The 25297-nt window shown below is 49.5% G+C and overlaps 1 protein-coding gene across 1 annotated transcript; it reads right to left on the bottom strand.

Annotated features, from left to right (window-relative positions):
• Positions 1–1929: 1929 nt before the first annotated feature.
• Positions 1930–25297, bottom strand: LOC309347672 (B-cadherin-like). The gene is made up of 16 exons (XM_081872384.1): positions 25093–25297; positions 24781–24895; positions 14541–14761; positions 13432–13578; positions 13033–13188; positions 12511–12655; positions 10778–10953; positions 9934–10062; positions 9311–9496; positions 8125–8369; positions 7039–7181; positions 5629–5853; positions 4947–5165; positions 4218–4348; positions 3648–3794; positions 1930–2940 (listed from the first exon to the last, which is right to left on the bottom strand). The coding sequence occupies exons 1-16, from the start codon at positions 25141–25143 to the stop codon at positions 2731–2733; spliced, it is 2646 nt and encodes an 881-aa protein (XP_081728510.1). The 5' UTR covers positions 25144–25297; the 3' UTR covers positions 1930–2730.

Raw genomic sequence — 25297 nt, 5'->3', positions numbered from 1 at the left:
AAAAGTTTAGGGATACTCTCATTTTGACTCAAGAAAACCACCATTTTATAGTTTAAATCGGAAAAAATAAACACAGTAAATGGACAAAAATATGAAGATTCACAAAATGTTTAGGAATATGCGTACCCCTGCATCCCCCCAGAAAGAAAGCACTGGATATACCGCTACTTGATGTGATTCTAATAAAAGTTATCCATCTCACTTCCTGACACGTTTGTCTTGAAAGCACTCCACTACAAGATGGTGAGGACTGGGGTGTAAAAACTGAAGTTAAATAGATATATTTTAAATTATGTCATTTATATCCCACCAATGAGCTCAAAGTAGCATATTGGGTTTTCCCCAACCCCCCTAAACATTTCATCCTCATAACCACCATGTGAGGTAGGTTAGGCTAAGTGAGAGTGACTGGGCCCAAGGACACCCAGTGAGCTTTGTGGCTGACTCTGCACTCCATGGCTACTAAGCAGCCACACTCAGTCAGTGCTCATGGAGGTGTTGCTTTTAGCTGCTCCCCAAGGCTTAAATAAATAAATAAATAAATAAATAAATAAACCTAACCCCCCCCTGCAAATGTGAGAACATTCACTACAGTGGTACCTCAGGTTAAGAACTTAATTCGTTCTGGAGGTTTGTTCTTAACCTGAAGCTGTTCTTAACCTGAAGCACCACTTTAGCTAATGGGGCCTGCTGCCGCCGCTGCGCGATTTCTGTTCTCATCCTGAAGCAAAGTTCTTAACCCGAGGTACTATTTCTGGGTTAGCGGAGTCTGTAACCAGAAGCGTCTAACCTGAAGCGTCTGTTACCCGAGGTACCACTGTATTAGAAAAGAGATTGTTTGCCCAGGGCCACAATCAGCTAACTGCACCCATGTATCCACCTTCCCTCTCTAGGCACCCCCTTCCTTCTCTGCTTGTCAATCTAGCAGCAACAGCAGCACCCCCTGGCATTTGGCTCTGCCCTCAGGCTTGCAGTCACCCATATAAGTAACTTAAAAGGGAAAGGATGTGGGGAGGGGAGGTGTTTGGAGCAAGAAAAACCTGTTGGGTGAGTATGGGGACTGACAGCAAGCCAAGGGGCCCTGAAGCAAGTAATACTTGAGAAGGGGCAAAGTAAAAGGAGTGAGTGGGCAAGGTCTTTTCAGCCTAGCTACTCCCCCACCCTTCAAAGAGGGACTCAGGTTTCAACAGATAGCTGAGCTTCCAGAGGAGACTGTTGTCCAGGAATGTGCTGGAGGCAGATGGTTGCCCCTGGGGAGGGGGGATAGTGTCAGCCTGGGTCTCCCACAGGGTTTCTGCAAGGCAGGGTGGTGTATGCAGCTGCACCAGTGCCAAGGAAGACACCTGCACCCCCCCAGCCCTGTGCAGCGCCTCCTCCCCAGAGCAGCTGTGCAACCCTGGCAGCCCTTTCCTGCCAGCTCCCTCAGGAGAGGTTTAACAAGGACAAAAACACAGCAGCAACTGTTAAAAAAGACAGGCCTCCTAGGGAGGCCAAGGGAGAAGGCAGGGGAAGCAAGGCTGAGAGTTTGTGAAGATCCAGTCAGGGATGGCCTGGGAAGAGATCACAAGAAGGCTATAGAACATGGGTAGGCAATCTAAGGCCCGGGGGCCGGATCCGGACCAATCGCCTTTTAAATCTGGCCCGCGGATGGTCCGGAAATCAACGTGTTTTTACATGAGTAGAATGCAGTTGGGTGCAGAGAAAGTGAGGATGAGAGAGGTGGGTGGGAAACACTGATTAGAGGGTCAGCCCCTCATAGCTGGGGCTGATGGGAGTTGTAGACCAAAACATCTGGACAGACATAGGCTGGAGGGTTTGTTTTCCCCCTGGATACATTTTAGGTAGGCTCTGGTGCCCCGTGACATCCCTGAGCAACTCTTGATGCTCTCCCATCACACACCCCAGGCAGGCTCAGAGAAAACACCCATGTTTAAAAAAGAAAATCCTTTATTAAAACTTTACACCCTGATTGTCCAACCCTTTAGCTTAACACCAAGTCTATTTCGTACCTAAAAGTAGGAAAGAACTGACCTAGGAGCACTTAGGAGATGCGTATTAAAAAAAAAAAAGCAGCCAAGAGTTTCTAAGAGGACTGCTGGCACTTTGGGGACTGAGCCAGTGGGGAGCAGGTGCCCCAGCTGATCGCAGGAGTCTGGGCAGGGCTGCTCCACTACATCACACACACAGCTACTACATCCCCATGCACCACACCTGCCCCATCCCACAGTCCATCCATGCATCTCGTACGGGGACACCAAATGAATATGGGTGGAACACACATCAGCTCCAGCAGCGAGAACTGGGCATCATCTGACACACGCCCTCTCTTGGAACCAGGGTATAGATTGCAGACCTCCCTGAATGCTGACGGGTTCCCTGGCAAGGGATGACGCTTTCATCAAGAGGCACTCGGAGGCAGGTAACGTACAGCATCACTCATCTGGCTAGAAGGTCTTCGCAGGCACATTCATGAAGGCAGCCTGTGAGTTCAGAGGAAGCCAGACACTCTGCCAGGAAGCTGCTGGGTCCTTCTCAGGGCTTCAGGTGTTGCCACCAAGGACCCAAGGAGGAGATGCAGTGTGTTTGGCATTCGGGCAGGAGCCGGTGCAATGCAAGGGAGGCTTTGCTGGGAAAGAGGAGCATGTGGTTCTTGCAGAGATCCCCAACGGCAGGGGTGAGAGCCAGCCACGACCACCCAGTCTCTGGGCTGCAAAAGTCCACCCATGGCTCTTAGTCGTCGACGCCCCCGCCGTACATGTCTGCCAGCTTCTTGAAGCGGCTGCCCCAGTCATTCAAGTAATCGTAATCCTGGTCCTGGTCAGAGCTGGAGGAATTGAGGGAACTGAGGGAGCCGGCCTCGGAGCCACTGCCCTCGTAATCAAACACAAGCAGGGAGTCATAGGGGGGCGCCGTGGGGTCCGTGTCTGCCGCCTTCAGGTTCTGCAGGAGCAAGGGGAGAAGCTGCCTTTATAGATGTAATAGTTTTATATATGTTTTCAGTATATTCTAAATAGCTTTGGGATGCCTCATGGAATGTGATTCTTAATAATAATAGTCTGAGCTGTATAGAACAGCCAGTTATATCTCTGAGGGTCAAGAGGAATTTCACATTTTACACCAGAGCTAAGAACCAACTGTGCAGGAAAACTTTTTCTCAGACTGCAGTTCTCTCAAGAAATAAACATTGCAAGCTGGTAGAGTGGATAGTTATTTCTGAATGAACAAACATTCATGTGAAAGATGTGGGGTATAAAATCAGTATGTAAAATCAGTCTTAGTCATCTGTGGATTGCAGAGTCTCCAGCAGCACAGCTGGGAAACCGGAAAAAGCTGCTGCCCGTCAATTTCAATGGTACCAAACTGAAAGGACAGACTTCTAGAAACTATTTAGGGGTTGAAACTACTACTACTACTACTACTACTAATAATAATAATAATTTTATTATTTATTATTTATACCCCGCCCATCTGGCTGGCTTTAGCCATTTGCTTGTGGGGTGGCAGACCTGTAGCTCTCCCTACAACTCGCCATCCTTGGCCACTGGCCATACTGGCTGGGTGCTGGGAGCTGGAGTCCAACAACATTGGAATGTGCAGCAGATTGCCAACCAGCGTTCCCTTTCAGCACCCTTCTCCTCCAACCTTACCTCATGGATGAAGTTGCCAATTTCATCTGGGTTTGCAGGGCGCGGGCGGTACTGTGGAGCTGGCAGAAGGGTGGGCAGGACATCGTTCCTGAGGACGACTTCTGGACGAGCATCCAGGCCCCTGTGGAGCTGGCTGAGGTCATAGTCCTTTCGGAGGAAGGGGGAGAAGAGGAGAGAGAAAAGATGATGCAGAGGCTCTGCAGCTTGAAAACTGCAGAATACAACAGGGCAAGGAAGCTGCATCCCCTTCCTTGCCATTTAGATGTTGATGGTAGGCAACTGGAGGTACTGGAACAAAATGGGGAAGACATTTGGAGAGGATGAAGACCAGGTCACAACACCACCTGACCCATTGTGGGCTGTAGAGGATGGACAGCTGTACAGGATGGAACATGTTTTTCAGCAAAAGACCATGCTTATCTCTGGGAGGAGAGTCTTTTGGGGGCATTGCACGTATTGAGGATACTATAGCGCCATCAGACATTTGCAACACAGCACATCATTTACAGAAGACACCTCCTCAATTGCCTCATGTCCCTTTTACTTGGATAGAGCCAAAGGGGCACCCACCTGGTCTTCCTCGCCACCTCCCTCTTCACCATAGTAGAAAATGTTGTCCCGGGTATCTTCTTCTGGGAGCAGCAAAGGCTCCTTCACCACTTTCCTCCTTCGCACAAAGAGCAGCAGCAGCAGCAGGATAACTGGGAGAGAAACAGAGACTCAGCACAGCATCTTAGCAGGTGCTTCTGCACTCATGTCAGAGGAGCAAACCTTTCCCTGTCTGGTGCCCCCTCCTGGTGTTTTGGACTACAACTCCCATCAGTCCCAGTCAGCATGGCTATATGAAGCTGGAGCTGATGGGAGTTGAGTCCAAAAGAGAGGGCAATAGGTTTTGGAAGGGTGAACTGAGATTCTACTGGAAGCAGGCGTCTCTGCCTCTGGGGCTAGCCAGAAAGTGCTTCCCAGGCCCCTGTAGGGCAGTGTAATAAGGCACCTCTCTTTATGGGGCAGGGGATCAGCTCAGAGATCAGCAACTGCCCAGAGGACTCCTGAGGAGAGGAGGCTGAGGGAACACTCCACAAAGGAGCATGTTCGAAGAAGGATGAGATGCTGCCAGCTTGGCAGGCAAGGGGTGACACAACCGGGCTCCTAAGCCCCACAGGGGTGCCTCAGAAAAAATGGTCAAGGGAGCCATGGACTCAAAAAGGTTGAAAACCTCTGGTATAAGGAGTTGCCCTCCAAGGTTTCACTCCCCCACTCTATCCACAGAGACAGAAGGACAGTGACCTGCACACTTACTCAGCACAGCCAAAATGGCTCCCAGGATGGCTAAGATGATGGGAGCCTCAATGCCAGTCCCCTGAGGACCCGGGCACCCTTCTGTATGCCCCTCACAATCACAGACAGTTGCTGTGAGGACCGTCAGCCGCTCCATGTTCTGGTTGTCAAAGAGTTGGAGGTAAACTTTGTACGTCTCTTGCTTCAAGGGCTGCAACAGTGTCAGGGTTGCTGTTTCTCCTGCAAAAGGAACAACCAGAGCATAAGTGCAATGAAACAGGAACAGAGTCGGCTCATTGGGAATGGATTATGGCCACCGAAAGAAGCATTCCGTTAACACTCAGCTAATGAATTCTCTTCAGCTGCACCTGCTGAAAAGGAATGACGGCCATACACAGTGTAGGACCTTACCCAAGTAGACTGTCTTAGAAAAAGGATTTCCAAGCATGTGCAGACAGGGGAGCTCACCCCAGCCAGGGCAACTGGCTTCCCTGGGATATTCCTAAGTCCCAAAGGGAATAGGGAATAACCATCTCTGGCTGGCTAAGACCTTGTGGGGAAAGTGGGGAGGAGAGAAGGGAGAACTAAGAAGAGGGAGTCACTTGGGCATTGCTGCCAAAGGAGAGAAGATTCCTGTTCCAGCACAGACCATGGACAGCTATTCTGGAAGGGCACCCCATTTCCTCCCCACTGCTCACCCCACCTTTGCTGTCCATCTCAACAGCCCAATTTTCTTCCGAGTTGTGGAGAAGCTCTGCACGGAACGGGGAGGTGTTGGGGGGAAGGTCCTTGTCCAGGATGCGCAACATTTGGGGCACTGGCTTGCTGTTGCAGACGATGATCTCCCGCCGGTCGGGTTCGGGGCCATTGTCGTTCACATCTAGCAGGGTCAACAGGAGGGTGCCCGTCCCAGTTGCTGGAGGGGTTCCTGTTTGGAGCAGGATGGAAAGAAGGTGGCTTTAGAAACAGAGATGAATGAGGAAGAGGCAGGGCTATAGTCTGGCCCAGACTCACTTGCCACACCTTCCCAGACACAATCCTGCAGAGAATGCCAGGAGCCCGGCATTCAAATTATGTCCACAGGTTTCAGAACTTTTCTAATGGATATGGTCAGAGATAGGCCTTAATAAAGGCTGACAGTGTCCCCTTACACTCCAGCATGAAAATGATGGAACTTCGGGTCCTGTATAGCTACAGACCCTCTCTCATGGCTTCCTGCTCCCAAGAGTTGCTCTTTGCAAAAACAAAACAGAACAAAGCATAAAGGAGTCCAGAATCTCACCAATTACAAAGAGCAAGTTCAGAACGCACAGAATGAGGACATGTGCAAAACAATCAGGCTTGTACCAACTATCTGCATTAATGTAATTTATTCTGAGGATCTGTGTTGTGTATGATTTCTTGAAGTAAAACATGCTTAAGTATGTCAAGTCAAATAGGCTTTTTATGTAAGACTGATGCTCAAACTGCCACCAGCTTATATATTCCATTTGCTTTGGCTTTTGAAGAGCATTAAACCCTGTTCAAAATGTATGCAATGTTGAGAAGAGCATGCTTAATTCAGCATTAATCTGCACAATGTGGCTTATTAGCCTACTTTTTTTTTTTTAAGCACAGAATGTGAGACTTTTGCATAGTAAGAGTTGTGGCTGTGGTGTTGTGTGTATCATCCCCAACACTGTTCTTCTCAAGAGAAGCAGAACGTGGGGTGGGGTGGGGAAGGGGCAAGAGGTGTCCCGGGTAATATGTGAATGAACATTTTCCTCCTCTTCCCCACTGCCATCCACTGTGGCCTGTGGCTGCATCTTACTCCCATCCTAGTCAGCCAGCAGGAGGCTGTCCGGGACCCCTGATTTGTCTCTTCAGAAGGTCTGGGTTGCACCCGCCTCTGCCCTTGTCTCCACTTCCTAAGCAGATAAACAGCCAAGGTCTGGGATGTGGTTTCTCGTGACAGGCTGTGAGGAGGCTGCAGCTCCATAGCCACGTGCCCCTCACATGGGAAGCTCCCAGGCAGCTGATGCACAGGCCAACAAAGAGTCCTTTGATTCCCTTCCCCCACAAGAGATGGTGACCCAGGGCAGGGGGCTCGTCCCTCCTACCACACAGAGCTTACCATCATCCTCCGCCAGCACAATGGCCATGTAGGTGTCATTCTTGACAAAGTGGGACTCCCGGTCCAGGCTGCTCTTGGCTGTGATGATGCCGTTTTCCGGGTGGATGGCCAGCCAGTCAGCCGGGTCATTCCCCATAGAGTACCTGGCAGGAGAGAACACGTTTAAATCCCAAAAGACCACAAAAGGAGGAATGTGTCTTATAAGGCATGCCAGCAAGAAAGCCCCAGAGAATTTCAGCTTTGGGGCTAATTCACACACACTGTTTGCTACAGCAATGTTAGGATGGGTCCTGTTTCGGGATGCAGGTGGAAGACTTAGCATGCCAGAAAAGCTGGCTCAAGTTTCTCCTCCTCCCTGATCTCCCAGTTTTTCTGTGAGCACAAGGATCTTAACCATCTAAAATATATACCCCCCTTTGTTTTTTTAGAACAATGCATCACAAGTGAGCCACATAGAAAAGGGTTGTGGGGCAACATACTTGCATTTCGTAAGCGCTGTTTTTTGCCCCATCCCCAGGGGGGAAAGGTAAACAATCCCTACCCCTCGAGACACACATCTTTCAAAATGCAATTTATCTTGATTTCAATATTTTCTCTGGATCAGGCCAACATCATGCCTTTGACTTCAGAACAATATGCTTGCTGCATTGAACTCAAAAGCAGATAAAATGCAGCCTTATTTGACCAGCTGCTATTGATCCAGGGAGCCTGCATGCCTGCTCTGAAACTCAAGACTGACTTTTCCTTACATTCTGCGGCACTTGCACATTTCTCAACACCAACCTGATCCTGGTCCATTAAGAGGTATCACTTTACCTTCCCTGCATTTCCTGCCCTCCCTTTCAAGCACCCAGGGTTCCATTTATTAAGACGGAGCCACTGAGCATTGATGGACATCCCGTTTTTGGAAGATGGAAATGTTTAGAAGCAACAAAGCCCAGCCTGATGTGGCTTTTGCTATCGGCGATCAGCACCATTGATCTCCACCCACCTCTCATCGGGCCATTAAGCCAATGCTGCCTGGCTGTTAACACTATTCACCCCACTAGGCTCAACTCCTGGCCAACCAGCAACAGAAATGCTTACTTGATTTTCTGGGATTGCATCTTATCTGGGTCCTGTGCCGTGTATGCAGTGACTTTCTGCCCTATTGGGATGTCCTCTGAAACCTCTGCCTTGTGGATGGGAGGTGCAAAGACTGGGGCCTCATTCACATCCTTCACATTGATTATCACAGTAGCTGTGGAGGTTGGGAGCTTCACCACAAAAGGGGCCTGGTTGGTGACAGCTACTTGCAGCAGGTACTGTTTCTTTGCTTCAAAGTCCAAGCCCTAAAAACCAGGAAAAAACCAGACATGTGGAACTGGCATTTGCTGGGGCTGAAGCAGGAGTGGCAAAACCAGGGAGGGCAACTGCAGCAACCGCTGTTGTGAACTAGAGCCAAGGGCATCTGCTTCCCTCCCCCTGTGTGTCTCTTGGACTAGGCAAACTACCTTACTGCAAGGACAGCAGCTGTAGGCAACAGCAGCCTTTGCCAACCACCAGATGTTTTGCACAGCTGGGCTACAGCATTGCTGCTATTGCTCCTTCAGCATCCTAACAGGTTCCTAAGTCCTCATGTTTGATTAAATGCACAGATTTACTGAGGACTTGCAATGAATCAGGAGGTGGTTCTTCAACTCAACTCTCAGATCCATCTTTATGTCCACCTGAGCATTTTATTATTAGTCCCATAGCCCCAAAAGCCATTCCCCCAAAATTAAGAAAATGCAAATAAATATATACTTGCTCTCCATCATGAAATGCTGTTTTCCAACTAGAAAGTGGGTTGTTGTTTTTGTTAATGCTAGCCCTACTCTACTGACTGCTTTCTCTTTTGTGCTAGCATGGGAAATGGCAGCTCTACAAGTGTCACAAAAATTTATTCCACACATTTACAATGGCAGCATTTGTTCTCTGGAACTCCCTGCCCATTGATATCCAACAGGCACCTCAATTGGACTGTTTCTGACATCTGTTAAAACCTTTTCCACATAGGGAAGCTTATCCAGGCATGCTGTTTTATTATGTATATATTTTTAATGTTGATTTTATCTATATTCTGATTTTATAATGTGTACTGTTTTTAAAGCCTGCTTTTATTCCCCCACCCTACCCATAAATATTTTGTACAACTCTTTGCCAACCGCTTAAATGATACTTTGTTGATTAAGCAGCACAAAAAAATTCCTAAATAAAATAGGTGTACAAGCACACACATTCCAGCACCTACTTTAGCCGTTTTCAAGATGCCTTCATTGGTCTCTGGATCCGTGGAGATGGTGAAGGAAGTCCCCTCATTGCCTTGCACAATGCTGTACTCTGCAAGCCATGCTGGGGAGCCGACCGCATCCTTGTCAGTCACAGCCAGCCTCACGACCTCCAGCCCTGCTTCGTTCTCTGGTACTTCTGCAGAGTACTAGGAGAAGTGGAACCACCCAGTTAGCTGCACGGATTGGTGGGAAATGCTCCTCTCTGCTTGCAAGGCACAGCCCCATTATGCATGCACTACACAACCCAACCACCTGTCCCCAACCCCTTCAGCTTAGTATGCAAACTCCTAGTGGCCTTGTCAGCAGCAGTCCTCAGTCTGCTGGAATCATTTGTGCAGCCAGGGGTGTGCCTATCCTGTTGGGGCTTTGGGATGAAATTTCTGACCCACACAAGCCAAAGGCCGTTTTGCAACCAGGAAGATCTAAAACAATGGGGGTTGCTATAAGCGGCACACAGTTACAAAACCCTAAGCATTTAAAGGAGCTGCTGCATTGTCTGACCCCTTGAGACACCCCAATGTCATGTGCATCTCCCCACAAGCCCCCCCCCCAGTAGTTGCTCCAAAGAATGCAGGATTGCTACCGTTGGCTCCTTGAACTCTGGTGCGTTGTCATTTACATCTGCAACTTCTATCACAGCCACTGCGGTGCCAGTTAACCCATCGCCATCCAAGTCTGCTGCTTGCAGGGTCAGTGTGTATTCGCTCACTCTCTGGAAGAGGCAAGTATTGTGGTTGGTATTAGTGACGGATTGACAAAGGCTCCATTTGAGTAAAAGCGTCTCTTCCTTCACTCTGTAGCCTGTGGAAAAAGTACGCCACCCACTGCAGACATTCTCACACACGCAAACCAGGTCTAGACCCTTGAAACCACACCTCTTGACTGGATTTGTGTCTAATCTGGGAATAGCAAAGCGGACCTCCCTGGGCCCCACTAGGCCTACAAGTCATCTGAAGATGAATGCATGTCCAGGATCCTGCAGCTTTCCAAAGAGGAAGGACTCCTGAGGTTTGAGAAGAGGGTTAGAGCTAAAACTCTTCTCTGCTCCAGCAGTACTTACTTCAGAACAGAAAGACAGCCCTAAAGTGGAAAGGGCCATCTACTCCAGCATCCTGTCCCTACAGTGGCCAATCAGATGCCTCTTCTGGGAACCCCACTGGGAGGACATGAGCAAAACAGCACTCTGTCCCCACTTCAAAAACCAGTTGCTGGGAACCACAAGAAATAATGCCCTATCACAAGAATATAGCCCTCCAGAAATTTGTCCATTCCAAATTGTTGGCTGCCACTACCTCTTATGGCAGCAGATCCCAGAGTTTAGCTAGTCACTGTACTTACTGCGATGCTGCCTTTCCACCCAGGCAGCCAAGGCCCATTACCCACTCCACCAGTTATATGGCTCCCCGCCCCCCGTGCTGGCCTTTTACCTCTCGGTCCAGGCCACTGGCAATCACACTGATGGCCCCTGTTGCCTTGTTGATGGCGAACATCTGCTTGTGGGGCACCTCGGGAACCTGGCTCAAAATGGAGTAGGCAATGACACCGTTGAGTTGTGTTATGCCATCGTCTGCATCAGTAGCGGTGACCTGCATCACGGAGGTGCCTGGTTTGGTGCCAAAGGGGATGGCAGAGGAGGAGGGAGAAGAGGAAGAAGGAGGGGGCGGGACGGGGAAGGAGAGAGTGAATGTAATGCCCAGCATATGAAGCAGCAGCCTTAAAGACAAGCAAAATCTGTCTATCGAGCCTATGACTGTTTCCGCTTGAAACTGGGGTTCCTTGCACCTGCAACATAGGTGCTCTACTCCCGCTGCTATAGCCCTCCCATAGCTTGCACCATCGTTCATCAACCTGGTGCCCTCTAGGCATTTTTGGATTACAACTCCCAAAATGCCAAAAGCTTAAAAGGGTCTGAGCCAATCGTAGTGTCCCTTTTCTCCTGGACAGGATATTTTGTTTCAAGGGCTTCTTGGTCTGGACAGTGTCATTGGCTGGAGTAAGAAATTAGTTTTCAATAACCAATTTAAGAAGAAGAAGAAGAAGAAGAGTTTGGATTTGATATCCCACCTTTCACTCCCCTTCAGGAGTCTCAAAGCGGCTAACATTCTCCTTTCCCTTCCTCCCCCACAACAAACACTCTGTGAGGTGAGTGGGGCTGAGAGACTTCAGAGAACTGTGACTGGCCCAAGGTCACCCTGCAGCTGCATGTGGAGGAGCAGAGACGCGAACCTGGTTCCGCAGATTACGAGACTACCGCTCTTAATCACTACACCACACTGGCTCTCATCTAATCTGCTACTGTGCTAGATTGAGAGATTCAGAAGCACATGGCAAGGCTTGCTTATATTTTAGAAAACAAAAGAGCAGGTGGCGTTTTGAACACCTTAGGGCAGTTTTCTCTTATTTGATTGCCTCCAGATGTGGGTGGACTATAACTCCCATTAGCCGCAGCAGGCTTGATCAATGGTTAGGAGTGATGCAAGCTGTGGTCCAACAATTTCTGGATGGAAACAAGTTGGGTAAGTAGAATGAGGATGCCTCTTTTCAAATCTGATACCACCACATACTTGCATAATCAACCACTAAAGTATATGTAAATCTCCACTTCAGCCATAAGAATCCAATGAAAATTGTCAAACCCGTCCACTGTATAATCAAGGCTTAGTTTTGGAAATATAATCTGCTGCCAAAATGAATAAGCCAACAGAATTAATAAATTTGCAAAATGGATGTTGGATTTATCTATCAAGAGGGGGACTTTTTCTTCTTTATTGAAATAAGCATTGCTATAGTTCCCAGTTAGAAGAGACATTTATATGTGTGGTGGTGCCAGATTTTGCTTTAATTTTAATTTTAAAAGCATGGGGAAGTCCACCCACTGTTGCAGCCAGATAGCAAATAGGAGAAGACAGATAAGCCATGCAGGGGAGCTTAAGTTGGAGCAACCACAAGCAAAATCCTACTGTTTCTTATTTATTAAACCTATCTCCCATGCCCTTCATCCCAAAGGAGATCAGGGTGGCAAATGCGCAAGCGATAAAATACCTCCAAACAATCCCATTACAGGTGCAGGCTGGCGTGTGCATAACCAGCCCAGAGGTGCCCCTCCCCCCCACCTGCATGATGCCGTTTGCTCCCTCTTCCAACCCCTCCCCCTCCTTACCAGGTGTCACCCCTTCCAAGACAGACCCTCTGAAGACCTCCTGGGTAAACTCAGGCCTGTTGTCATTTTGGTCTGTGACTTTGACGACGATATCCATGGGCTCTTCCACAGGCTTGCCGTTCTCAGACACAGCATGGGATAAAAGCTGCAGGGAGACGGAGAACCACATTTAAAGCACTTCTGTGGCCTGGAAGTTTCCTTCCTCTGCTTCTAATTTGATGGGAGGAACATCCTTCCAGCCTAAATGCCTGCAGACAGACTTAAACCCAGCAGGGGGCCTGGTTTATTTATTTATTACATTTATATCCCACTATATATATATATATATATATATATATATATATATATATATATGGTTCTTCCCTCCCTGCTCCCCGCTATCTCACTTAGACCCCACAACAACCCTGTGAGGTAGGTTAGGGTGAGAGGCAGTGCCTGCCCCAAGGTCACTCAGTGTGCTTCAAATCTGAATGGGGATTTGAACCCTGGTCTCCTGGATGCTAGTTCAAAGAGTTCCCTTACATGGTACTTGTCAATCTTCTCCCTGTCCAGCGGCTGAGTCACTTTCATCCAGCCTGTCTCTTTCTCAATGATGAAGACTCCTTCAGGAGGGCTATCTGCACCCTGACCGGTGATACTGTAGAAGATCTTGGTTTCTTTGTCCCGGTTGGATTTGATCTGAGGCAGGGAGAGAAAGATAGGAAATGCTGCACAAAACACTGGATGCTCACTTTCCGAAAAGGGCTGCTGGTTCAGGAAGACTGAGCACCCTTCGCTATCCAAAAAGCTCAGTCACCTGCAGCCTCAAGCAACGTATTATAAAAGGGCATTAAGCACAGATACCCTGGGAATGAATCCATATGCCCTTGTTACCTCTGGGGCAAGGCCCACAGACACCCCCCCCCCAGGAATCTGCCATACCTGAACAAGGTTCTTAGGGAACGGGCCCCTTTCATTTTCAGGAACGGATATGGGAGGGATAACCCAGTCCCTCTTCTGCCTCTTCAAACCAGGCTTTGCCGGGGAGAAATACAGCACTTCTGCTTGGCTGGCAGGCTCAAACTCCTCCTGTAAGAAGGGACCAAGAGTTTTAGAGACCTCTGCAACAGCAGCTGCCTTCCCAAACCAGGTGCTGCTCTCCAGGTGTGGGTGGACTGCCATCGGCTCCAGCAGCTGGGAGCCCACAGGTTGGGGAAGGCTGAGCAAAAACAACAGAGCAGAGCAAGAGGGGCTATTCTGGTGCCTTGGCTGCACTCATATCCTATCCAGCTATCAACAAGGAAAGAAGGCAGGTAGCAGGTCTGTTAGCACTGCAGGCTGCAAGGCCAGCAGTGTGGGGAGGTCGCTGTCAGTTGCTTTGAGAACAGCTGACAGCAGCCCCCGCCAGTAGCAGCTGGCCCAGCTAAGCCTACCGGCAGCTTCAGAATAAGGAATTCTATATACAGTGATACCTCGGGTTAAGTACTTAATTCGTTCCAGAGGTCCGTACTTAACCTGAAATTGTTCTTAACCTGAAGCACCACTTTAGCTAATGGGGCCTCCTGCTGCTGCCACGCCGTCGGAGCACAATTTCTGTTCTCATCCTGAAGCAAAGTTCTTAACCTGAAGCACTATTTCTGGGTTAGCAGAGTCTGTAACCTGAAGCGTATGTAACCTGAGGTACCACTGTACAATTCTAACCCAAATGTCCTCCTCTGGAGAGCAAGTACCCATCAAAATTCTCTGCAAAAACCCAGAAAAGGAGCCAGTTTTGAAAACACCAAAAAAGAAGCTCCCAAGAGCAACAGAATTAGAAGCTAGAGCAAATGAAGGCTGTGGGGAAATCCAGAGTTATTTCTGTAGCAGGAAGAGTTTCCCTCCTTGTGGCAAATGGAGCCCCTCCTCAGAGAGGTGCATTCCACCTGCAAAGGTACAGCCTTCCCTATTAGCATAGTTTCCACCACAGCAGCCATTCTCAAAGGACAAAGGTTGCCATGGTGCCTGCCACCTGCACTCCCCCAGAGGCCCCTGCCAGCTGCTTTGCACACTACCTTTGGAGAAGGAGGGCCTTTGTTCCGCACCAGCACAGTCACCAAGGCAGAGGAGGATCTGGTACCCGTGGAATCCCAGGCATGCACAGCGAAGGTCGTCTCTTGCCCATGGAGCTGCGTTTGGCGCTGCACCAGGACCGTCCCATTGGGCAGCACCCGGAAGTTGGCATCCTCTGTTGTGTATGAGGCCAGCTTCCATCCCTGGCAGTCTGCAAACTGGACTGGGGGGTTGGGGAGGGAGGGAGAGGGAGAAGGAAAAGAGGCTGCGTCAGCCTGGATCGTAGCCTAGCAGGAAAAAGCTCCACTCAATAGCATTAAGAATTAAATCTTACCCCTAGAGGAGAGGTATTTTGGCCCTGACTGATCCTCCAGGCCATCAGCAGCTCACAGTCCAAGTTATTTAGATCCCCCCTGAGCATCAGCAACCCTTATCAGGGCCAGCCAAACTTTGACCTGTCTCGGCACATGTGCAAACAAGTTTCCTAATTGAGGGGGCAAGAGTTTGGAGGAGGAGAGCTGGAATGTGCTGCTGATAAGCCATCGCCCAGGAAGGAAAACACCGAAAGATCTCAACTGCATTCAAGAGTCTTGCAAATGGATGGGAGGGGTCTTGCTTGCCCTTTAATGGATTGGCACTCGAGGACCTTGAATTGCTTGCACAGCCCCTGCAGAGCAAGGGGGTGTTTGAGCAGCATTGGCCAGAGCAACAGCAGCAGCAGGAGAAATCCAGGCTTAGTCCAGACTGATTAGAGCACTCTGCTCTGCTGATGTAGCAAGCAGCCAAGCCCTCTGTGCATGCCAGAACAGATCCCACTGACTGGCCTTGGAAGCAGAAGCCCACTGTGGCTTAGCTCCCCTCTTGCTCAGGACTGAACCCACTCCCAGTCACAAAGCGGGCTGCTTGTCATCATCAAATTATCTGGATTTTCTCAATGCAAACAACAAAGCATCCACTTTGCTCCCAGTCCTGGCCTCATATTTCAGCTGCAGCTCATAATATGGAGGCCCCCCAAAAAATAATGGTCAGGGAATGATAGCAGCAGCATTTGCATCAGTATAGACAAGCTGAGAAGCCTGATTGTCCAGCCAACAGGAGAACAAAATATATTTTGCACCAGTTCCAAGAAATAGAAATTGGATAGCTATTAGGGAGGCTCTAGTGTGTACAACTGCATGTACACGCACACGCCTGGCCAAACTGTATTCCAACATCTTGGTGAAGGGTTGGAGAACCTCAGGCCAGGGCCAATGTGCCGCCCCAGGCCTCTGTCTGGCCCTCAGAACTGTCCTCAGATCACTGTCGCTGCTTTGTACCCTCCTTGAATATTTTTGCCTGGCTGGCAAAACTCTGACCGTGAATGCCTTGGGTATGGGACACAGGATAGAGGAGTGTCTGCAAAAAACCAGCTCACTGCGAAATTTTCATTAATTAATCTGCCAGCATTTACCACTGGCCCTGCCCACCTCTGGTATGTGGCCCTCTGAAGGTTGCCCAGAAGGGAATTTGGCTCCCTAGCTAAAAAGGGCTTTGCATCCTGTACTTAAGACAAGAATATTGAAGCATTTTGAATTCCGGGAAGGTCAGATCCAAACAAAGACAACATAGGTTTTGGAAAATAGTAGAACCCCATAAACAACAAGTCAAAATCCCCATCCCACCAGGATGCCACTACTATGTCTCCCACTTTGCTTCAAATGTTGAGGGGGGACAAGGTGAGACAGTGCACACACCTCAAACATTAGTCTGCCTCTCCCCATATTCTTGTTTCCAGCCAACTAGCAAAGCCTCCGAACACATTAATTCTGGTGTCACCAGTGCAGGCATCTGCAACACACCCTAAATCGACTGCAGCAGCAGCAGCAGCAGCGGCCAGGGCCTTGGCTCTGGATTCTGGGAAAATATGCCCTTCCCACCAGGAAATTGTGTGGCACTATTAGATGGCACTATTAGATGCATGATGCACTTCCTGAGACTTTCCATAAAAGCCCAAACCAGTTTCACTGCCTCTTTATAGCCCCTGCTTTCAATCATGTGGCTTATGAGTCAGTCATAGGAAGGGATAAGTATTTGAGCTTGTTGCAGAGAAGTTCCTCTATGCCCTTTCAGGGATGAGCTTCACTGCCCACTCTAGACCAGCCTTTGGCAGCCTGGTGCCCCCCAGATGCTGTGGACTATGACTCCCATCCGTGCTGGTTGGGGCTGATGGGAGCTGTAGTCCAAACCATCTGGAGGGCACAGGTTGACGAAGGCTACATTAGACCCTACTCTTGTTCCTTTCTCATTGTTTAAACTAGACACCCAAGATCCACCAACTGAAGTCAAATAGTCCAGAGATGGTGCCCTTTCTCCAGATATTGTTGGACCCCATCTCTCATCAGCCCTGACCGTTGGTCATGCTGGCTGGAGCTGACGGAAGCTCAACAACATCTCCAGAACCACAGCAGGTTCCCCCTTCTGGGGGGACCAGTGGGGTAAGCAAACAGATTGAAGCGTAAATGGCACTTTTTCTGAGTGCATATGCTCAGCCCAGGAATGTGTTTTCAGTTCCTTAACTGAGTCTCAAGCTTTTTCCACACAAAAACCAACTCCTGTCTTCCCTCCTCATTTCCACCCCCTCCCTCAAGACAGCCGAATTTAGAAAGAGGCTTTTAGTTGCTGCTGTTGTACCATCTGGAAGAAGCAAGAGCACTTTGCCAATGTACGGCAAGTGACCCCAGACATCTACTAATAGATCCAGCGTCTGCCTACTCCTGTATTATGGAACCTGGATGAAGACTGTCAAAGGAGATGGGCAGGCTGGCTTCCCTCTCATGCTGTCCCAGGGTATGGGCTGAAGCTGCAGAGGAACATAGGTAGCAGCTACCTTACACGATGTCAAATCAACAGTCCATCTAGCTCAGGATTGTCTACACCAGGCATCCTCAACCTGTGGCCCTCCAGATGTTTTGGCCCCAAACTCCCATGATTCCTAGCTAAAAGGACCAGTGGTCAGGGATGATGGGAATTGTAGTCCAAAACATCTGGAGGGCCAAAGGTAGGGGATGCCTGGTCTACACCAACTGGCAGCAGCTCTCCACCATTTCAGGCAGGAGTTTATCACAATTCTACCTGGAGTTGCTGCTGGGGGTTGAGCCAGAGACCTTCCGCATGCAAGGCAGGTTCTTGACCACAGAGGCCACCACCTTGCTGAAGCTAAGCAGAGCCTGGATGGGAAGCCCGTGGATACAGCTTTTAGTTTTACAAGGAAAGGCAAGCAGGATATAAACACAGTTCTACCTTGGTTCTCGAACGCCTTGTAACTTGAACATTTTGGCTCCTGAACGCCGCAAACCCAGAAGTAAGTGTTCCGGTTTGTGAACGTTTTTTGGAAGTTGAACACCCGACACGGCTTCCAATTGAGTGCAGGAAGCTCCTGCAGCCAATCGGAAGCCGCACCTTGGTTTTCAAACGTTTTTGAAAGTCAAATGCACTTCCAGAATGGATTCCATTCGAAAACCAAGGTAAGACTGTATAAGGAAATGAAACAAAATGCAAAGCAGGAGATGGGGTGTGGAATGGCCCATGGAAGCTTATGAACCTCTTACCCTCTGTATACAGGCAGAGCCAACAAAGAAAGCACCAGCTGCACCAGATTTGACCTTATTTATTCTTCTTTTATTAATTAAATTTATATCTCAAGCTTCTTCCCAAAGGTGCTCAGAAAAGATCTCAACTTACAATTCTTGTCAGAAGAGGAAAATCTTCAGTAGGTGCAGAAGAGACAACAGGGACTTTGCCAGTCTATTATTCAAGGGGAAAGGATTCCAGAGGGCATGTGCCACAACACTAAAGGCCCACTTCCTACATTCTGTGGAATGGACTTCCTAAGAAGATGGTGTCTGCAGAAGGTATCTGCAGCATGCAGTGATTGGTTGGTTGTATAAAGGCTGAGACAATCTAAAGAAGTGGGTCCTGACCCATAGAAACTGACACCACAATAAGCCTGCTAAGTCTTCAAGGTGCCACACACTTTGTTGTGCTGCAGGGAAACTACTAGAGAAACTACAACAGCCTCCTCCAACCTGGTCCTTTCCAGCTCCTTAGAACTATGACACAGGCATGCTGGCTGGGGCTGAGGGAAACTGCAGCCCCCAAAACATCTGGAGGGTACAAGAGGGGCTTGAACAGCTCTAGAATGACTCTGAGATCAAGAGAATCCCTGATGACAATTAGTGATAGTATTATACAAGTGACTTTTTGCAACTACACTTATCTGACTGTTGTTGACAAGCCCTGTTGGGAGACAGTGAAAAGCCTACAGTAATTAGCAGACACCATTAACAACCGTGAGGCTCTGAAGAGCAGAAGGGCTCATGAGTCATGCCCCATCAGTGAGAGTATCTAAAGCCACAACTGAAATGAGACCCTAAATGAAACAATTCCTTTCTTTATTGAACTAGAGAAAGCCATTAATATTCCAAGAGAGCTTTCAAACCACTGATGGCAACAGCCAGGACTGGCCCTACTGTTAGGCAGAGGGAAACAGTCATCTCAGGCGGTAAATGCTGATGGGTGCTGAGTGGGCAGAGCTGTGTGCTCTATGAGGTTGGCACTACATTGCCTCGGCTAGCCTCCTGTCTTCAACTGCAGTCATATAATAATTTATTATTTATATGCCACCCATCTGACATGGTTGCCCCAGCCACTCTGAGCAGCTCAGTAGAGAACATGGCCCCATTGCTCTTGCTGAAGTAAGATTCAAGTGTCCATCTGGTTGCTTCTGGCACCTGGAATGAGAGGAGGCACCATCTTGTCCTTTGACTCAGGCAGCAAAATGTTTTGGGGCCAGCCCTGGAGGCAACACTGCACAAAACACAGAGAACCCACAGAGCTGTGCGATGATGCCATCAGCAACTGTGTGTGAAACCCATGAACAGAAGTACCAAGTTCCAGAAAAGTAGCAGCTGTGTGTCAAGCCTGCTGCAGCAAAAACAAGTAGTGTTGTGGCACCCTAGTCAGTTATGGCAGAAGTGCTTGAGGATCAGAATTCAATAAATCAGATGAAAATGTGCGTGACAGCACATCCATGCATCTGGTCAAGCAGACTTTCCTCCATACAAACCTATGCCATAACAAGCCTGGAAACACAAATACCATCTATTACTCAACAGTCTGAAGGCCTCCAGGCCCTTGCACGTTTTATAAACAGCAACTGAACTTGAGACATTTGGATGATATGTACTGAGCTATATGTGTAAAGATAGATGGATGTATGATGGTTCTTGTATTGTCAACTCGAGACGCCTTTTTTGTTTGCTGTTGTTCCCCCCTAAACCCCCCTTTCCACTTTTTCTTTTATCTTCATTAATAAATTTGTACACACCAAAAAAATTGTGTGCCATAACAAATTTGCTTATCTTTTAAAAGTACCTCAAGACATCAAAATCACCCTGTACTGGTCCTAAAATGCAGAGCAAAGACCCATTGCCAACAGTGACATTCAGGACTATGAGTTGCATTCAGCTAAGTCCTACTCAGAGGAGACCAACTGAAATCAATGAGCCTGCTTAAGTTGTTGCATCCACTAACTTTGAAGGGTCCACTCAGAGTAGGACTAGTGTGGAATACCAGTGGGTAATTCCCACTGCAGTTCCTCCTCCCAGCAGGGAGATTTGTGGCTGCAGAGATGTGCCTGCTTAGCCGTGACCTCTCTGGAACAAGCACCGGCATTTCTGCTGGGAAAGAACAGACTCTTCCGACTCTGTGCACATCAGGCATGGAAAGGTTTGGAGGTCAAAGCCATCTCAGTCCATCTCTGAGCTCTCATCACTTAGTGGAATCTGACGCGCCCCAAAGCCATTAGCAGAGACCCCTCCGTATGCCATTACTGGAAATAGCTTCCTTCTTCCCTTCCCCAAGAGGCTTTGGCAGCAGCAGAGGAAAGCAAGTGGGTTGCCATGCCTCCTTCCACAAGCAAGGCAGCTCCTAATGGTCACGCGCGCATGCAGGGCTGGAACCAAAAGGTCTGCTGGGGCCTCTTAAGAGCGCACAGCAGGGGCTGAAGAGGCAGGCAGGGCCCCATCACATCCTACAACCTGCCCCCCAAAGCCATAACTCAGTCTTTGAGTCAGTGCAGGCACTGGAGCAGTTAATCCCTGGCCAGCCACACCTCAACAAGAACGAAGGAGTTAGCAATTAACCTCTTATATTTCTTCACTCAGCTCTGGACTGGGGCTCCAACTCCAGCCCTCCATTGAGCGGGCAGCAGGGGCAGACGCTTGTTTTGCCTTTGAGGGACAGAGGCACAGGAAGCCCTTGGTGCTGATGTTGAGCCCAAAGGGAGAAAGAAGAGAAGGCACAGGGGCTCCTTCTGTGCCCACATGGGCAAGCAGTTTTCGGCCCACTTCACAGCAGGTAACAGGGGAACAAGCTTACAGTGCAGCCCTGCCCCCCACCATGACCTCCCCCTTTCTTCCAGCATGCATGGAATTCGCTCCCCCCTCTCTCCCTCTGCCTCCCCCCTCTCTCCCTCTGCGCTCTTATCTCAAGGCCCCTCCATTATGGAGGTCAAGCTGTGCAAAGAGGTGAGGAGAGCTGCAGCTACAGCAGATTAAACCCTCCTTCAGCAACTCAGTAAACACCAGGCAAATTCTGGAAGGGGCAGGGAATACAGCCAGGAACCCACCAAGGTTCCTTGTCCTATGGAGGACAAGGCTGAACAGAGCCACCTTCGAAGGAAGGTTTGCAACAGAAGGCAAATCGGCATAACAGCTTTGATAAAACTGGGGGGGGGGGGCGGGGCAGGGCGGAGAGATGCTGCAGTAATTTCAGCTAATCCACTCGCAACTGCCAAAGTGTTCAAAGTGTTCTGATGAGTTTCCGTCAGGTATCAGTTTACCCTGGCCCTTGACATCATACACACACATTCCAGGACCAACTTGGTAGTTTGTTTAAAACTCTTTACTGAATACTGAATTGCTGTAACCCACCCTGGGAGCCTAGGGTGAAGGAGCAGGTAAGATATCATGACCATCACCAGTATACAAAAGAAGACTTTAGAGTGCAAAAGCATAAAGAGGAATCTATTTGTAGCCGAAACATACAGATTGCATAGCAGCTACACTGACCGGCCAGGAAGTCTTGCTACTGAGTCTCAAATATACATGCTGCAATTATTTAGTTGAAATTAAAATGTACTCTGCACATGAACAAAAGCTCTAATTACTTTGTATGCATCATAGCCAAGCCCTGGCTTTAAGTTACACCTTGGGCATGGATAAGGAGGTATTCCTGCCCTATATGACTGGAAGTTGCACTTTGGAGAGTAACAGACACTTTCAGGAGCTGTAAACTTCCTCCACCTCCAAGTTCCAGAGGCTACCATGAGCAACAAACAATGAAATCATAATGCTATACAACTTGGACCATCTCCCTGGGGCAGCAGAGAAACAGAGGCCAATCTAGAGAGATTAAGTCAGCCAGGATTTCCTCGTTGTGCTCTAGCACTGAGCTGGCACATAATCTGGCAAATCGAGAATTCCCAACCATACAGAGGGGAGATCAGATGAAAGTTTTGTGAACTCGAAACTGGGGCTACAGAGCCTCCCACCATACTATGCAGGGAGCCCAGGTTCTGACCTAAAGGACACAAACATTTGCATTGCAAGGCCTTTTAATTGGCTTTGGGTGCCAGCCAGCAAACTGTGTGCAGGTTGGATTAGGCCACGGCTGGGTGAACAGGTCACTTTCGAACACTGGAAGGTCTTGCTGAGCGAGGACGGCCAGTGTGCCAGTACTCTTTCACTGCTCATGCTACTGCCTTTCATTCCCAACCCCAAGGCAGGTGGAAGGAATTCTGTTTGGGGAGGCGGAGGCAGGGAGAGCTGGTTGCTTGCAGCAGAAGGGGCAGTTTCGGTCTCTGGGGGAGTTAAGTCACTGGCACAGAGAGAGTTAAACGGATTCCTGCTCCTGGCAGGGGTGACCGAGAAAAGGAGACAGACCAGCCTCTGTTCCATGCACAATGTCCCTGTTTCACAAAACAACTAGACACACATTTGCTGGCAATTAGGATGCCATGCTGAACAGCTAGGCCAGCCTGCCTGCCCCCCCCCCGCCCCCTATCAACATCATCTGGAGCAGCAGACCTCAAGAAAGATGGAGGAGGATGCAGAGAACTTCAATGGCATCATGCAGCAGGTGCCTGAGGGGGGGTCTATCACGAAATTTAGGTAGCACCCACCTTCAGGAAAGAGCACAACATTCTCATCCATCAGTGGGTGGAACAGAGGAAGCCGTAATGTGGGATATCAGCCAAGCCCAGTTCTGTTGGCCCAAAGGCTGCAAAGGCCCATCTGCTCCTTGTTACAGGAATTCAAGTGGGGCTCAGGGAGATCAGCCTTGAGGACACAACAATCTCCTCTGGGAAAGCTGCCAGAGAAGCAGGAATGGTGCAGTGATGACTGGGGAATCCTGGGTTCAAATCCCCATTCAGCTGCCAAGCTCATTAGGTGAGCTTGGACTTTTCACTCTCTCAATCAACCTAGCCAATCAACCTCACAGAGGTGTTGAGAGGATAAAATGGGGGGCAACTGGCCAGGACAACTTATTTGGAGGAAGACAGGATAATTACAATATAAGTAACTATTATTAACGATAGCAATAAGTATGAAGAGTAATGATAAGCCTCAGTCCCTATAGAAGCAAATTCCACCTTGTCCCACTGTAAGCTTATACCAAGAGGCAAAACTTGGCTGAAGCTTATTCAGGCAATGGATTTGGTGGTGCCTATGAAAACAGTAAAACAGTAAAACAATTTAACTGTAGAATGATGGAGCTTTGTTTCATTTACAATTCTTCAGAAAACCAAATAACAGTTCCAAAGATCTATACTGATTTGTGGATCATGTAATAATGTGTTCTAAAGATGTACAAGTTGTGGTGTATCAGAATACAAGTTTTCATAATGTATTGGGGGTGGAATCCCTGGGGAAATAAACAATTGATTTTTTAAAAAAATTAATGTAATTATTGTTTTTGCTGCATACAAGCAACATTGGGGATTTCTCCCTCAGATGTCAGAATTGCAAACCCTTTGGCCAACTTCCACCAAAGCACCTCCAACTGCTTTGAGGTTAACTGGCAGCGGGGGGCGGGGGGGCGGGGCGCATTTCATGAGCAACCTTTGGGGGTCTTAAGCACAGAAGGAAGGGGGGAAAATGGACTAGAGAGAAAGTTGGGCAAATTAAGAGAATATGCTAATGCCAAAACAACCAATTCGTGGTTATGCTGGGATTTGAATTGCAAAAAGGCAAGACGAGGGAGGGGGGTTATCAGAAGACGGGCTAGGTAATGAGGGTCTCAAGAGTTATGGGAATCAACCCACAACAACTGAAGTTCCTTTATTGCCTTGCCAGGAATTCCATTCCATTGAGTTGGTCATTTCCAAGCCACACCTTGTGGAAAACCAACTCATCACCGACCCCCTCCGACAGCACAGCTTCACAAGCACCTGGCGGGGGAGGGGAGAGCACATGGCTGCGCATGAATAAGCCCTACCCCACCCCCCAGGCCCAACCAGGTGCCCATCAAGGGCCATCAGCCCAGGATTATCATGCAGAATGGCTGGGGACAAAGCATCTCACCAAGAGTAAGCAGGAAGGAAGCAGACCCCCCCCCCCATTCCAGAACACCTCCAACAGTACTGCCGTGCCAGGCGGAGCGCGGCCACCTCAAGGGCCAGAGGCCACGGGCGAGTGACGCTTGCCAACCCCACTCGTAGCTCTCAGAAACGGCGGGGTCGGAGAGGCAGTGGTCAGCCCGCAGTCCAGTTTGCAAGGGTCGGAAAAAAGACTAATCCCGTGGATTAGAAAAGCGGCGCCCGGGGCTGCAGGAGAAGCCCGTCGCAGCCGTCGAAGGCGCCTCTCCTGCCCTGTCGCAATCTTCAAACCGGAGCCCTCGAGGCGCTCTGCCGAGATGGATCTCACCCCCGTCCCACCCCATAAACGATACTACGGGAAAACACCAGCACAGGGAAAGGATCAGCCAGGAGACCTCGGGGGGCAACAAAGCTGGAGGAAGAGCAGAAGAAGGGACAGCCCAAAAAAGGGACGCGAGCGCGCCCAGACGCCACGAAGAGGGGCTCACTTCAGACAAATACTCGAAATCGTGCAATCGCCTCCCCTGGCCCAGCACGCAAAGCCCCCAGTCCTCTTCCAGGTCCGGAAAAGTCATCAGACGGTATCCCCCTCCCCGCCTTCTCACCTTGGCCCAAAACGTGTCCCCGGGGCAGGTCTCCGTCCGGCACCTCGATGGTGAAGACTTTGGAGGTGAAGCCAGCGGAGCAAGGTTGCGTCGGGTCCGCTAGCAGAGTCCCCACCTGAGAGGGGCAAACGGAGGGGCAGTCAGGCACCTGAAGCCTCAGGGAAGCGGGAAGGGGAAACGTGCCCCTGTGCCCCCCTCCCCTCGAGGAACAACATCTCGCCCAAGGCACTGCTGCGCCCCTCCGCTCTCCTTCCCCGGGATCTGCTGTTTACCGACACCGTCCTTCGGGGACCCGCTTAGTTAGGTACTCACCTCGAGGAGGAGAAACAAGAGGGCCCGCAGGCAGCTCCGCGGGAGCCCCATCGCCGCGACGAGAAGCGAAAGCGCCGCCGTCGGCAAAGAGAAACCTCGTCGGAGCTCCGGGCGCGTCCCGCGTTGCGTCGCCTGGAGCTGCCTGGGCTGAAGGAGGCCCCCTCGCGTCGCCCGCCTGCTTCGCCTGCTACTACCACTGCGGGGC

Source organism: Podarcis erhardii (genome assembly GCF_964252035.2).
Source record: "Podarcis erhardii genome assembly, chromosome: 7".
Lineage (NCBI taxonomy): Eukaryota > Metazoa > Chordata > Lepidosauria > Squamata > Lacertidae > Podarcis > Podarcis erhardii.
Note: the sequence above shows the minus strand (reverse complement) of the source record. Positions and strands in the feature narration are given on the sequence as shown.